The sequence below is a fragment of the Carassius gibelio genome, chromosome B13 (assembly GCF_023724105.1).
Source record: "Carassius gibelio isolate Cgi1373 ecotype wild population from Czech Republic chromosome B13, carGib1.2-hapl.c, whole genome shotgun sequence".
Lineage (NCBI taxonomy): Eukaryota > Metazoa > Chordata > Actinopteri > Cypriniformes > Cyprinidae > Carassius > Carassius gibelio.
The window spans coordinates 27,384,512-27,401,073 of NC_068408.1; the positions used below are offsets into that span (position 1 = coordinate 27,384,512).

Sequence of the window (16,562 nt, forward strand, 5' to 3'; positions counted from 1 at the left end):
CGCAGATCTTTGAAGATAATATGAAACAAAAGCAAGTGCAGCTCCAGCAGCTCAGGGAGAATCTGCTCAGCTTAATCGAGGAACACCCTGATTCACCCGAGGCAGAAAAGTGGAAGCACATGCTGGCACAGATAGGTATGCATGCATCACATCCAAAACCAATCATCTGCTTTGAACTGTGTGCATGGCCAGGTGCAGATTCACACACTGTGAGCTGAAGTGAAGCTCCTGTGAAAGCTCAGCTCTGAATCAGATGATTGGCTGAAGTGAAGCTGGGAGTGATACAATGATGTGTGTTATGCTCCACACACAGATGCAGGATGGGAGGAGGTCGAGGGCACACTGGAGGTCCAGAAGCAGCACCTGGAGGAGTCGTCCCGCATGCTGGAGCTCTTCCAGACGACCCAGCCGCAGCTCTCGCAGTGGCTGCAGGAGAAGGAGCTGATGATGGGCGTCCTGGGGCCTCTGTCTGTGGACCCAAACATGCTTAACACACAAAAACAGCAGGTCCAGGTACTGGTTGATATATGATCAAATATCAGAGGCTATATGAGGTTAAACAAGTAGTAATTGGAAGAAAGACAAATCAAATAAACTATAAATTGTAAATAAACTAGATAAATAAGCTATACATTTTTCAGGTACAATAAATTAAATAGTTAAATGTAAAAAAAAGGTCTGCGTAGGGTTAAGTTATTCAGTCAAGAGCAGTGAGGGAAATTCTGTCGTTTTGTTTTTCAAGGCTTTTCGCACTAAATAACTGTCAAACATCAAGAATTTCCCAAGCTTTTTCTCATTCATGCATGTTTCATTATCCTTCTATAACAAAAGAACAGAAGTATTGTCTGCACACTGATATTGACCATCAGGTCTGTGTCAGGCACCTGTCGAAACATTGCAATAAATATTTACTATGGAGCAGTTATATGAGTGTGCAGACAATACATTTGATCTTTTGTTATAGTTTGACTTTTTTGTCCTGCACCTGAACCCTGTGTGGGTTTGTGGGATGTGCACAACTTTTTTATACTTTGGTTCATTATTTCTCTAACAATTGGCCGTAGCATTAAGTGTTCTTGTGTTATTTACATAGTACACAATACAGCAAAGTCTCTCTCTCTCTCTTTCTATATATATACACACACACACACACACACACACACAATTTATACTGTTGCCACAATATATATTACCCAACCCTAGTTCACCAACAAATTAAATTTGTCATCATTTTCTCACCATGTTGTTCCAAATCCATGTGACTTTTTATTTAGAATAGAAAATATGTTTTTGAAGAATGTTTCTGCTGGGCTTTTTCTGTTCTAAACAACAAATGTGATCCAAAAAAAAAACAAAAAAAAAAAGACAGGAAAAAAAGTGTAATTTAAATGAGCAGTTTTTTGTCTTGAGAAGACTTGGAATCTACTGTAGTACACTTTTTGTCACACTTTGTTTTAAATGCAGATTCTCGCTATTAACTATTAGCTTTGACTTCTGCCTCAATTATCGCCTAATTACTGCTTATAAAAACTTAGCAAGGTAGTTGTTAAGTTTTGGTATGGGGTAGAATATGGTCATGAAGACGAGGAATTGATAGGTGCTTCATAAGTGCTGATAAACAGCCAATATGCTAGTAATATGCATGTTAATAAGCCACTTGTTAATAGTGAGAATTGAACCCTAAACTAAAGCTTTGCAATGCTTTTTTGGTTGTATACAGAGCTTTGTAGAGCTTGGTAGTACAATGAAAACCTGTATGTCTTTTATTGTACAGTAAAGAGCAGTGTAAACATTCTGCTAAAGACTTTTGTGTTTCATTGAAGAAAGCCAAACCAGTTTTGAATGATGACAGTATTTTCCTTTTTGAGAGAACAGTCCTGTTTTGTTACAAAAGACTTTGAATGCAACTGAAGTTTACTAATCCTTAATGCCTATTACTTAATGGCATATGTTGTTTCTCTGAATAGATTCTCCTCAAGGAGTTCGACAGCCGCAAGCCTCAGTATGAGAAGTTAACCGAGGCGGCCACAGCCATCGCTAGTGCGTCAGAGCAGCAGGATCCTGCCGTAGAGCAGGTTAAAGAACAGCTGGCATCTGTTTCCCAGAAGTGGCAGGCCCTGACAGGTCAGCTGTCTCAGAGACATGCTCTCATTGAGCAGGCTGTCGGTAAGACCACTCAATTCCAGGAGCTCTTACGAAGCCTCAGTAAAAGTGCCACTTGTCTGGAGACTGAACTTAATAACCAGCAGGCCCTCAGCACCCAACCTGATGAAGTCAAGAAGCAGATTGAAGCCACTAATACAATCCTGGCTCAGCTACGAGAGGAGAAGAAGAAGCTGAAGGAGGCAGAAACTGTCTGCTCTGAGCTCTCTGCCATGGTGACTGAAGAGTATCTCAGAGCAGACTTGACAAAACAGCTTGAGGGCATCACTAAACCATTTAGACAACTTGAGGACAAAGCAGGTATTGTCGTTTACTTCAGAAAGTCATTTGCAACATCACAGAATATCTTTATGTACTATTTGCCCATTGCCAAAAGTGGTGCAGACGTCCTCAGAATTTGAATGTCCTCTTTTATATAAAGTCATATGCATCCTCTGACCTGTGTGTTCATTTAGCAAGAATTTATCAAGTATCACTTGATTTATTTAATTTAATACAGTTTAGTAAGGTTAGTTCAATTCCACTGATCACCCTAAAATCAGTTTTAAAAAGCAAAAAAAAAAAAACACACACACACACACAAAAAAAAAAAACAGATTCCATCTGCACCTCAAGGCTCAAATATTATCTAACTGTGACAAGCAAATCGTGGCAAGACATGCTTGGTTTTTATTTATGTTGCCTAGTAGTCTAGATGGAAATAGGGGTCCACGCGCACCCCCCGGCTTTTTTTATGCCACCTGATTTTTTTAAATCCTTAAAGTGTCTATTTTCATAATCTGCCAGGTGCCAAGCTGAAATAATGTCCCAAAGGGTTCTTTTTTAACCCTTTGCTGCACCCGACCGGAACCCGAAAAATCTAAAATGAAATAGAAAGTGGCATAACATTAGAAGTAAACAACATACAGAGACAAATGAACACATTTTCCCATACAATTCTGACCCCAGGAATTTAATGGAATGGTTATATTGACATTTGACAACATATTGACCTTATTTCTTAATTCTTTTAAAAAATGGCCAAAGATGTGTAGAGGATCAACTATTTTTTTCATTTTCTCAAGCGCATAGGGTGATTTTTTTTTTTCCCACAACATATTTTTTATCATTCAAGTGTCTTTTTTAAGATTAAATTGGGTACCAAGCTGATATAATCTCCAAAATGCTTGATTTTTAACCCTTTGCACCAAACCCGAAAAATCTAAATATGATTTAAAGTGGCATAACTTTTGATGTAAACAACTCACAGAGACAAATGGCCACATTTTTCAATACAATTCTGACCCCAGAAATTGTTATTTGTCATGTTTTATAACATCTTGACCATCTGTGGTCAAAAAGAGCAAAAAAGTTCATTTGACAGCGTTTTTATTATACTTAACAGCCTGAAATAGGGTTTATTTGAACCTTTTACTTCACCTATCCTGAACCTGAAGATATTTAAAGTAGTTTTACTTTTGAAGTTAACAAAACAAAACAAATTCGCTTAAATAAATAAATAAAATAAATAAATAAAAAACTTCAGAAAAAATCCAAAATGGTCCAAAAAGTTGACTGAGCATAAACTGCAAGTTTTTGAATTTTGGGGCTTTGCAGTTGGTGGTCGTCGGTTCAAAAAAATCAGGTGGCATAAAAAAAGCCGGGGGTGCGCGTGGACTCCTGTGTTTAATGTCCCCACAAACTGCACATACTGTAGCTCTATAGCAAACTTCGGCCATGTTTCAGTTGGTTGTGATTTTTGCTTTCAGGTTGGGCTGCATGATTATGACAAAAATCCTATTTCCTTCAAATTTTTATTGCAATTATTAATTACGATTATCACAATTTACATTGAATGATATTATACCATTGATCGATCCGAGGAGCCTGATTCGACTACCAATCTCGCAGTTGAATATTTGCGGGCTGTTATTGATTATGCCATTCTTAATATATGTGAGCACTCAAAAGTCTGATTTCACATAGAACTTGCGGTTTTCTAACAATAAGTTAATATGAAGCCTATAGTGATAAAGCCGTGAATAAGAATCTGAAAATAAAGAAGCTTCAAATTAATATTTTAAAGTTTGTGAATAAATCCAGCTACTTTCTATAATCTATGACCGACAGAGGAGCATCTTGGTGGCAGAGATTTAAAACTTTACCAAGACTCAAACTGACACAGACTGGAACAGGTAGGGTACAAGTGATTTCAAAACATTTCAGCCGGTGTCTATATATCGTGGATATATTATTTACCTGATATAAGATGCATTTGGTTTTGAGTCAAACGCTTACTGTACGGTGATATCTCTTCAGAGCACAGCACGAGCAGGACAAACTACAATGCAGAATATTAATAACTATGACTGGACTGTCACACCCATACCATTATATTGAGAACGCCATTAATAAAACACTGTGAATCTTTAGTGTTTAGAGTTTTTTTCCTGTGTTTCTGCACATTGTTTCACATTTGAGACTTGTCATGTGATGCCACCCTCGGACAACTGTTGAGACTTCTTATCTAACATTCTTATATTTTACCTTGTGTCCACCAGGAAAGCGGATTGAGCAGCTCAACTCAGCCTTCGCCAGCTCCCAGCAGTTCCATCAGACATCGAAGGACTTCCAAGCCTGGCTGAATCAGACTCTGCAGGAGCAGTGTACGCCACAGCCCATCTCTGCTAATGCAGAGAAGTTAAAACAGAGTCTCAAGGAGAACAGTGCAGCTCAAAAGGCCATTAATGAGCACGAAGAACCCTATACCACCATCGTTAAAGAGGGAGAAGCTCTTCTCCAGAGCACAGAGGGGGCAGAAAAGGTGGCTCTTCAGGGACAGCTCTCTGCTCTAAGGTCCAATTGGGACGATGTGAAGAAAAATAATGCTGCGCATGCAGAAAAGCTTCAGGGGGCCTTGCAGAGGGCACAGAAGTATGAGGAACATTCTGAGAATCTGAGCTCATGGTTGCACGAGTGTGAAGACAGGGAGAAGACCGTGAAGCTCAGCGTGAACTCGGTGGAGATCGAGGGATCCCTCTCGCAGTTGAAGGCCATCCAGAAAGACGTTGAACAGCACAGAGGGCAAGTTGTGATGATGAACTCAGCTGCAGACAGCCTCCTGGAGGTAGTCACCTCAGATGGGGATTCGGTTAGGGAGGAGATGGCAACCATTGCTAAAAGAGTGGATAAGCTGACAGAAGATCTAACGCTCAAAAGAGAATCATTAGAAAATATCTCACAGAAGCTGAAAGAGTTCAATGACTTACAGAAGGAAGCCAAAGGGCAGCTGGAGGCTGCCAGGAAACAGCTCGATTCTCACTCGGATTTGGGTGTCCAGGCCTACAGCAGCAAGAACTTTACCAACATGAAGGCTCAGCAGAACAGCTTAGAGGGTGTCCACAACCAGATTGGGCATCTCAAAAATCTGGCAAAAAGTCTTGTGGTAGATGCTTCTGAGGTGGAAGGGGTGACAGACCTTCTTCTTCAGGCAGACAGCTTGGAAAAAGACCACATGTCAATTAGCAAAAAGGTAGAGGATGCCTGCTCCACCATAGAGAACAAGCTCCAGGGCATTGGACAATTCCAGAACATCATTCGTGAAATGTTTGCGAACTTCACAGACCTGGACGATGAGTTCGATGGGATGGCTCCTGTAGGCAGGGATCTTGACACTTTACGGGATCAGGAGAGCACTATCAAAGATTTTGTTGCTAGACTTCAGGATCTGATGACCAACACGGCCAACGGCAGAGACAGTTGCAAGAAGATGTTGGAGTCAGAAGCCTCCCCAGATCTCCTGGGTCTGAAGAGAGACTTGGAAACCCTGGACAAGCAGTGTGGAAAGCTGATGGACCGAGCCACGGGTAGAAGAGAAGAGGTTGAGGAGACCCTTAGTCATCTGGAGGAGTTCTACAGCAAGACCCAAGAGTTCACTCACAAACTGAGCAGTGCTGAAAAACAAGAGGAGTCCCAAGGGTCTGTTGGATTGGAAACAGAAGTCATTAACCAACAACTGGAGGACTTCAAGGTAAACTTAAGATTCATTTCATATCTCACCTTGTTCTGTTCCCCTTCTAGAAGATCCATAGTAGTCACTGACATTTTAAAGGATTGATATACTGCGCTTTATGTTGTTTTTGATCTGTTAGCCACGTGTTAGACCTACTCTAGAAAGTTCAGTATGTTGGTGAGCATCTGGTGCTGACAAAAGATGATGGGGCATTGTTACAAATGTGCGGTGAGCCAGCTGGGGGCCGGTGGGGTGCCGTGTATCGTAGCGGCGCAGTGAAAGGTAGTGGGGTCTGACTTCTGCTCCTTTCCCTGTTAGCTGTGCTAGAGCAGGCTTCTCCATTCAACTGCAAACAATAGGCTTTTAAGCTCTCTTAGTTTTAGTTGCTGATTCAATTTTTCTAAATTTAGACCTGCTATATGTAAAGATTAAATTATTGTGCAAAATATTAGAAAACAGATTATGCTACATTAACAAATCTGTTCAGCCTTTTTAATTTAGAGCTTGTGGTTGCATGTACTGCATATTTATGTTTCTATCCGAATCTTTAAATGTTCTGTGTTTAATATAGCACAATATAACCACAGTTAAGTTACCACAAAAATAATTTCTTAACAATAAATAAATAACTTGACAGCTATACACTCACAGCAGAAGTGTGTATTGCACAATAATTTATGTTTGTCTCACTGTAGTGATTTTTGTTTTGACAAACTGAGAGGAAATTGGAAATGATTTATTTTTTGTGCCACAGATGCAAACGATAGAGACCGACTATAAATTAACCAGCAATATTTTTAGAGAAGTTGACCTCATCTCTCAAAAATTACATATCTGTCTTGGTCAGTTTGGATTCTTGGACCCTTTTTAACTCAGTATTTCAAGTGGTACATAATTTGGGAAAGTATGCTGCTGCAGGAATTTCTGGATTGTTCAGATGCTCGAACATGTAACGTATTCTCCCAAATATTGGAGCAATGTGTTCTTTCTTTTCTTTTGTTATGACAACGCAGAGTGTTTCTTATCATAAACAAAAGACCTGGAGTAGATTTCTCTGTTCTTGTTATAGTCTAATTACTACTAAAGGAAATCAAAGCAAATATTAGAAATTATAGTTTTATTACAGTGATGATGGAAGAAGACAACAATGTGATATTTACAATATCAGTCCAGGTTAAAAGTGGGATAAAACATCTTTCAGAAAGCCTTTAAAGGCTTGAAGCAGAAGGAAGCTTTACCTATATTTGGATATGCATATGAATCAAACATGGAGATCCCAGTGTGGTGATAAAGCCTCAGCTGCCGCCGTCCGGTCGATCATGAGGCCCCTTGTTGTTCAGGCTCCCCCATTCTTTTTCTTCTTTTCAATGTCTGAATGGGTGATCACAGCTCCGTCAGCTGCTGCTGGAAAATCAGCTTTGTTCTCACTGATACAGCCATGAAACTCAACAAAATGACCCAGAGCATGAAACACAAAGACTGGCATAGATTTTCAAGACAGAAACTGATTCTGTTTTTTTTTTAAATATCCGTGTGTCCGTATCTTTTTTTTTCTTCAGTTGAGTGGATTCAATAAAACCTAATCTATAAGGACTTGGGAAATCAAGCCACAACACCCTGACATTGTGACTGTGAGGTTTACACTCGCAGGAGATGTTTGGAAATTGAGTCTTCTTTTCCACTACTTAGATGTGACATGGCATTCCTGTGAAGCTGTGGGAATTTCTGGCTCTTGAATCACAGTTATTTGTAATTCCATAGGTGATGATGGGAAAAGGGTGTATGTGAGCTGACTCACCGAACAAACCCCCTCCACCAGCACAGCACTAGAACTTATGCACATTGCTGCATTATGATGAAGTTGTTATTTCACTGCTATCATGTTTCCTGGGACACTGACAAAGAGAGATCGTTCTTGGCACAATAGATCTCAGCCCTCAAGTGCCGGAGGAATATACTCTGAGATTTGTATTTTTTTCAACGAAACCTTTGTTCTCATCTAAATAATAGTGCTGCGTTTCAGTGCCTGTGGGTATTGTTTGTGTGAATGGTGAGGGATTTTGTTGACAGAGATTTTTTTTTGTTTTGGATGGGGAACCTCCCTGCCCTGTTTCTGTGCACAGACAGGCATTGTTCTCCATCATGTCTGGTTTTAATTGAATGGTTTCATGCATTTAATATCAGGTCAGATCATTTGTACATCCACATTTAAAAGACTATCTTGCAAGTTTTTGCGTTGTGCAAATGGTTGGTCAAAACTCCGAGGGCCACAGACTTCTGTTTAAATTGTTTGTAAAGTCATGCTTACGTAAATTGTCACTTTTTACATAAGGATGGATTTATAAACGAATTGCACAGAAATTCTGCTTGTTTTTATAAATAAAGCCACAAAATCAAGCAGTTGTAAAGCACAGCAAATTGTCAAGTTCATCCAAATAAATGGCGTCATAGAAAGATAAATCCCTTTTATTTGCTTCATGAGACGTCTATGTGGCGTCGACAGCAGTAAACACATCTCAGAGACATTAGAGACTTGGACCTTCTAACTATAAAAGCAAATGTTCTGCCTTTCTTCATTCTCAGCCTGGATTAGTTCAAAACACCCCTGTTCAGATCCCACACCTATCTTTTACCTCTTCATTTCTTATTTCCTCTTTTTTTCTAACACAAAAAGTTTGTGTACTGATTCCCAGAAACCTACACACTGTTCACTACTCCCTACACTTTCGGCAGCAATGCTGAAATGTCACAGATGATGACACATGGATATTTACTTTTATATATCAGGACATATTTATGTGATTCTGTCACATATGAAACCTTTAATCTAGGTGATCCATGTCCTAGATTATTATATGCATTATTACATGATATGTGTTACATTATATATATATATATATATATATATATATATATATATATATATATATAGGTATATATTATTGCTGTCAAACAATCTATAGTGAGTAATTGCATCCAAAATAAAAGTTTTGTTGAGATTCTATGTGTGTGTATACTGTATATATATTTAAGAATAATTTGTTATTTATATATGAAATATATTTATAGATAATATAAAATATAAGAATATGAATATATAAACGTAGAAACATAAATATTTTCTAAATATATAATGTATGTGTATTTCTATACATAATAAATAATACACGTAATAAATATACACAATACACATACATATATAATGTAAGCAAAAACTTTTAATTTGGATGTGATTAACCACGAATAATCGTTTGAAAGCACTAATATATATATTTAATATAATTAAGCTGAATGTTTAACTGGACTAATTTTGCTAAACATCATATACTACTGAGCTGGTGCTCAAAATAATAATAAAAATATATAAAAACCTTGGTACCTATGTAGGGCCCAGCAAAATGGAGTATATATACTGTGATATTCACTTTTAAGGGGACTAGAATGTATCCGGAGGTTATCTGACAAGTAAAGTTGTCAAGTACACGAAAACCAAACTATATTCTTTATTCATTCTACCCTTCAATCCATGCTTCTCCCACCTTGTCCACTTGCCATGAAAAAAGACCTGTCATGCACTTGGCACAGGTTACGGTGTTTCATTACCCCATCCAGTTCCTCCCTCAGCATTCTTCTGTAATTATGAGACACTACAGGCTCTTCCGTGGCTCCAAAACACCAGGCAGAGAGGAGGAGATGCAAGGGACGAAGAGGGCAAGAGAGCAGAAAGCATATCTATTTCTGCCTTGTGTGATGTCATCTGAGAGAGTGCCGCTCGCTTTTGTAGCTTTGCTTTTTTCTCTCTCTCTGCCCTCCCCTGACAAGAGGAGGAGAGCTGCTGTCAGAGCTGAAGCACACTAAGAACTTAAGTCAAATGGGACATGGAGACAGAAGGGGAGAATTAAAAGAGGGTCAAGCGTCTACCAATCAGCATGAGCCGGCCAACACACAAATGGAGCTGTGGCAGATGTTGCCTGAATAATGAGAGGGGGGCGGGGCCTTGAGCCCTGTGGCAGGAGGGTTTCTGTCATTGCCGGTTGGACCACAAGAGAAGCCGGAGCTGCTTTTTGTTTCTCCTGGAGCTTGTGGCTTTGTTTTCCCAGATTGGAGGATTTGAATCAGGATATGCCAGCATTATGCATACGGGATACCTCTGTGTGGATAACTGTACGGGAGTTCTCAGGAAATTCTAAAATTCCTTTTTTTTACACTGGATGACGTTCCTGATGGACTTACAAAGAACTAAGGAAACAAGCAATAATGACAAGTTGTGACAATGGGGAGAAATGCAAACCGGAAGGATTGTCATTTTGGAAAAGGATGTATAAGAGGAAGAAGTGATGTATATTAGAAATAACAAAAAAAAGAAAGAAAATTATTTCATTAACTTTATTTTCACCACCTCTATAACATAAATAAATATTATTTTTGTGGTATTGTAATTTTAGGTTTTAAACAGTCTATTCATGCACATATTCTTTATTTATTCCATTACGTCTTCTTTGGGGTGAAGTGTTTCCTAGTGATTTTCAAAAGTAAAGACCGCTATAGCTTTTCAAAAGTTTATTTGATGTTTTTGTGTCTGTTAAGGGTCGTTGCACTGAAAAGCTTTACCTCATTGTTATAAGTCATTTGTAAGTGATTGTCATAATGGGCAAACCACTGAGTAGACCAGACTGTTTGCGGCAGAACCCTTCTTGTGTGGGCAAAGGAGAGGAGGAGGACCTCAACATCGATGACTGTTACGTTCCCCAGAGGTCCATTTATGACACAGTGCGTCTGAATGAGCAAATCGACTCGGGATCTAAGGGCAGCCTGGCCTCAAGGCACTTAGTTGGCACTTTACCATATAGCCATCGCAACCTGGACATAAGCACACTCTGTGGGAACGGCGTCTTGGCCTCCTCCAGTGCCTTTGAGCTCCGCAGCAGGGAGGCGGTGCGTTTGGATGAGCGGGTCGTGTTCGACGGCTTGAAGCTTAATGGAGATATTATCCGTGGTGCAGACACCATGCTGTGTAAGCCACAGCCAGCGGGCGAGAAAATCGAGCCTGCTCAGCACCGCCGTTCCTGGCGGGCCTTCGCCCCCGCAAACCTCAGCGAGTACGGCAGCTGCAGTGGAACGCTGTGCAATGACGGAACGGGCCAACACGGGTTGAGTCGAGGAGGAAGAGGAAGCAGTATGACGAACTCTCTTACCTCAGAAGGCGACTCGGGTCTGTGTAGTCCCACTGTGGAGAGAGAACAGCGAAACACACGAGTCCAGAGGCAACCTGGGCCTGGCACGAGAAGCCTTTCTTCTGTTGAGGGGGTGCAAGTATCTGGAAACCTCAAGCCTGGGTGTTCCCTCAGCTCCGGTCAGGAAGAGTTCCCCTTCTCCCCAATGAAAGACAGATTACCCACTCCGCTGTATTACACAGATGCATCGATGCTTGGAAGCCAACAACGTAATAATACCTACAACTCAGACCTCAGTTTGGGTCAGCGCACTGCTTCCAATAGCAATTGTCCAGATATAAATGTCAGGACGCTGGCAGACTCAAGTAGTAAAACACACAACTCCACAACATTCTCAGGATATGAGGAATTACCCACAGCTGAACTTCTTGAAGACACTTGTTTGCAGGATGACTGTGAGCTCCTCTGTGTTTTGGTGACAGAACCAAAGACTCTTTCGCATCGCCGGCAGAATCTAGAACAACATGTAACCAAGGACGAAAAGTGTTATGAATGCGAGCAAAAAGTTACAGACTCCAAAATGGCAGACTTAGAGGATTTCTTGTTGTTAGTTGAAAGAGAGGCAGGCTTCTCCAATGGAATAAAACAAGTGGACGATGAAGACATAGAGAGTTTATTAACATCCATAGCCGAATGTTCTCAGATGGAACTTGTGGCCTTGCCTTCCACCCAGGTACCCCAAAATAGCCTGCAAATGTTGATCGTTTGATTAGTGTTTCCTGGGAGGCTGGCTAGTGCCATTCGGCCTTTATCAGATTAGGAGAAAGCTGAATTAGGTTTATCGTGATTGCTGGTCAGTGATTGTGCACAGCTGGCTGTAACCGAGCCGCAGTTGGCTAGCGTTAGAGTGCACATATTGCCATTTCAGTGGAAGAGCATCACCTTATAAGGCTGCTGGCCACAACATATCTAGTTATCCTGCTGAAAAGACCAACAAAGCTGGCCTCTAGCATATGTTTTGGATGTTGGTCCCCTTAATAGGATTTAGTACCAGCTACTGTGTGCTAAATTTATTTATTTAGTAGCTTGGTCCTCTTACTGGATCTCAACAAGCCTTCTGCTATCTGCTAATGAATTTTAAGAGAAACATCTTAGACAAATTTGATTCTTAACTAAAAAACCAATACTGAAAACTAAATGCAGTGTTCTTAGCTTTGGAAGAGTGACTTCAATGATTGCTTGAATATTGTAGACGATTGAATGGCATACATTTTCATATGGGTTTTCAGTGTTGTTCTGTATTTATCACATACAGGTTTTCCAAAGGGACGTCACCGAGTCGCTGCAGAGCCAATTGCAGGAGTTGAACACTCTGGGCCAGGCACTGATCCAAAATGCCACCAAAGGCACAAGCACCATAAAACTTGATCAGGATCTAGAGGAGGTCAACACCAGATGGAACACCCTCAACAAAAAAGTAAGACCCACACTTGATCTAGTTTCAAAAACGGTTTACAATTCAGTTGAAGAGGTGCGATACCATGTATGAATCGTTTGATTTCTTTGTCCACTGCACTCTGGAATGCTCATAATTTTTTTATAACAATCATAATGTTTGCCAGTGTTGGTGAGTAACTACCAAATAGTGATGTTATTACCTTTTCAGTAGTTAAGGAATAGTCTGTAAAATAGTGTAGTGTTTCCAATATTGAACTTTTATTACAAAAAGCGGTGTAGTGTGAGATGCTACACTAACAAACTGAGACATTTCTAGCGTGCCAAGCTATAGTTTCAAGGTAGTTTCCTTAACACTTCTGTATTTGTGATCTGCTCAGGTTGCGGAGCGATCTGCACAGCTTCATGAAGCCCTGCTGCACTGTGGCAGGTTCCAGGATGCACTGGAGTCCCTTCTCAGCTGGCTCACGGACACCGAGGAGCTGGTGGCCAATCAGAAGCCTCCATCAGCAGAATTCAAAGTGGTGAAAGCACAGATACAAGAGCAGAAGGTATGATGCCGAAATGCTTAGAATTAGTTCACCAGTGTGAAATCTGTCTTTTTGTTTTACTCACTGTATTGTTTCTGCTGGCTCTGTCTAGCTTCTGCAGAGACTGCTGGATGACCGGAGAGCCACGGTGGAGCTGATTAAGACGGAGGGACGGAAGGTGACCAATTTAGCTGATCATTTTGATAAGGAGAAGATTGCGAGAGAGATCGAATGCCTGGGCCAAAGGTGGGATGACCTACTTAAGAAAGCTGACAACAGGTAAAACTTACTGCAACATTTTGGAAAATTTTTGAAATGACGTGTTCATTGTAGGCAAGCCAAATAGGGATAGGCTATTATCATTTTGATTTAAAAAAAAAAAAAAAGCTTTGGTGGACAAATCTTGTTTTAGCTCTTATTTTCCAGCTCTGTTTATAAGATATCATTTGTCTTATTCTTGGGTACAGGACTGTGTTTTAGCATATGCCATGGCACAGTATAATTAAACGCATTCATGTCCAGCAATAAAACTAACTGCGATGATCTTGGCAGGCAAAAGCAGTTGGAGAATATTTTGGTGGTGGCACAGCAATTTCACGAGACCCTTGAGCCTTGGACGGAGTGGCTCACAGCTACTGAAAAAAGACTAGCCAACTCAGAGCCCATCGGCACCCAGACGTCCAAGTTGGAAGAGCAAATTTCTCAGCATAAGGTACAGAAGCATCTGTAACAACGGCATAGTCCCATGTTTAGTTTCGTTATCCATCGCGTTTTCATTTCATTTATTTTTATCCATTGCCCATTTTCCCTGCATTTCTGTTGTTCTTCCTTGTGTTCTCATTTGACCCATTCTTTTTCTGTTATTATGGTTTCTGCCCACTGGTCATGTGACTTCCATGGTAATCAGGCTTTAGAGGAGGAGGTTTTGGGCCGTGGTAAGATCTTGTACCAGGCCCTGAGTCTGGGCCAGTCTTTACGGACAGTCAGCTGTGCGGATGACAAGGAGCTGGTGCAGGCAAAGCTTGATACCATGCACAGCAGCTACATCGAGCTGCAGGAGCGTTGCCGCCAGAAGGCCGAGTTATTGCGGCAGGCGCTGGCTAATGCACAGCTCTTTGGGGAGGACGAAGTGGCCCTAATGACATGGCTTGATGAGGTGCACAGCAAACTGAGCGAAGTCTCGATCCAAGACTACACGACGGCTGTGCTCGCTAAACATCATGCTGAGCAGCTGGTACTTAACACGCTCCTCCTCTTAAGGCTTCCTCTCCCTGTTTTGTTCATTTAATGTCTTTGTCCTCAGTGGTGTGGGATGATTTTTTTATTACTCTGTCAGAAGATGCTTGTGACTGATGTATGTTTCAATATCCAGGCTCTTCATGAGGACATTGAGTTGAGGAAACAAAATATTGAACAGGCCATCCATAATGGGTTAGAACTACTGAAACAGACCACAGGTGAGATAAAAATAAAATAAAATAAAATAAAAACATAACTAACTGATTGATATTTGAATAGTTATATTGCAATTTGATTATGTAACAAATGCTATGACAATTTATTCTTATTATTATATAATGATTTTTATTATTATTTGCATAACCAACATTTTAAAGGTTTCCTGTTAAATTAAATGTTTTCTATGCTCTGAAACTGTATGAATGTCTGTATTGTGTGTGTGTGTGTGTTTCATTCAGGCGATGAGGTCGTCGTCATCCAAGGTAAACTAGATGGAATAAAGACGAGGTATTCAGAGATCAACACAATGAGCAACAATGTTTCAAAGACTCTGGACAAAGCCCTGTCTCTCGCCACTAAACTGCAAAACACACACGAGGAGCTGAACTCCTGGTTGGAGAAGGTAGAGTCGGAGTTGGCCATGTTTAAAGCTCAAGAGCCGGTCGGAGAGCAGCTCACTTGCTTACAGGAGAGGCAGAAAGTAAGTGTTAGTGCTGCAGCTCTATTTTAACCCATAGGAAAAATAAATAAATAATGAGATCTCAAGCGTTTCTGCTAGGTACATAAAGTACCAAATAAACAGAGTTTTGTAAGTCTCCCCCTCACTGTGTGTATATTTGCCAGGAATCCAATAAAATTTAATTTTATAGCTCTGTGAAAATTTTAAAATCCAGCGTAACTCCACTGAAGTGGTTCTGAAGACTTTTCTTCTTTGGCTGGTATTGATTAAGGTGTTACACCCTGACGAAAATTAACCAAAAAAAAAAAACATGGTTACTATAGTTAAACCATGGTAACCACAAATTATCCATGGTTTTGCTATAATAACCATAGTTTAACCATGGTATTTGTAGTAAATCTGTGGTTATACAAATGGTAGTCAGTTTTACTATAAGTTTTACTATAATAAAACCATGGTTATTTTTCATAAGGACATTTCTAGAGACGTCGTAATAGACGACTACAAACCAAAATACTGAACTATAGGAGATAAAATGTTGTCGGTTGTCGCTAGCATCCGAGGGTATATCTGCAGCTAAACAAAGTTGGTGCCTCAGTGTTTGCCTATTGACTCGACATGCTTCATCACACCTCCTCGGTTCCTCTGAATTCAAGCCACTGTTTAGAGCAGTTGTTCTCAACATTTTGTTTTTTTTCACTGGGCCGCACTATGGTCCAAGAGCAAGACTCACAGGCCGCACGCATATCATTTCATATTATGTCACCGATACAAACCAACCAGCTCTATAATATACCATAGCCTAAATATTATGATATCTAATATCTTGATTACATTCATTGAAATAAATATATAAATAATTGTGCCGTCAGTTCTGCGTTCAAAAGATGGCGCAAGACACCGGCAAAGGTAATTACCATGTAATAGAGAAGCACTTTAATTTCACTGTCGCTCCAGTTGGATGACATTTATTTTATTTTCGTAAACATTGCTTGAATGCGTAACATTGTTATGATTGGCCCAGAGTGGACGTCTTATGTCACCGCGTTCTGCTCATACCGGTAATTTTCCTTCTGCGTTCACACAAAGCAGAAATCAATTTACTAGTTATGTTACAACGTCTCATACCGGTAAATTGCAGGATCGAATTTACCGGTATCTCTTTACGGCAATTTACCGGTAATTTTCCGGAAAAGACTGTATATGTGAAAGGGCTTAATAAGTAATACAGTTTAATTTTGGAAAATGGTAATGAGTTTACAGTGCACTGTATTTTAAGACATCATTGTGACAGTGTAATTACACAAATAAGTACTGAGTTGGGGTCATAT

At 40.2% G+C, this 16,562-nt stretch overlaps 1 protein-coding gene across 1 annotated transcript in view; it reads left to right on the top strand.

The window, feature by feature from the left end:
• dst (dystonin) overlaps positions 1-16,562 on the top strand; it is a 148,069-nt gene that overhangs the window by 98,480 nt on the left and 33,027 nt on the right. Inside the window, exons 57-67 of the mRNA XM_052571690.1 lie at positions 6-135; positions 314-513; positions 1,968-2,463; positions 4,704-6,172; positions 12,644-12,805; positions 13,164-13,334; positions 13,426-13,592; positions 13,866-14,025; positions 14,221-14,547; positions 14,686-14,770; positions 15,011-15,252. Coding sequence (XP_052427650.1) covers positions 6-135; positions 314-513; positions 1,968-2,463; positions 4,704-6,172; positions 12,644-12,805; positions 13,164-13,334; positions 13,426-13,592; positions 13,866-14,025; positions 14,221-14,547; positions 14,686-14,770; positions 15,011-15,252 — 3,609 coding nt within the window. The remainder of the gene's footprint in view (positions 1-5; positions 136-313; positions 514-1,967; positions 2,464-4,703; positions 6,173-12,643; positions 12,806-13,163; positions 13,335-13,425; positions 13,593-13,865; positions 14,026-14,220; positions 14,548-14,685; positions 14,771-15,010; positions 15,253-16,562) is intronic.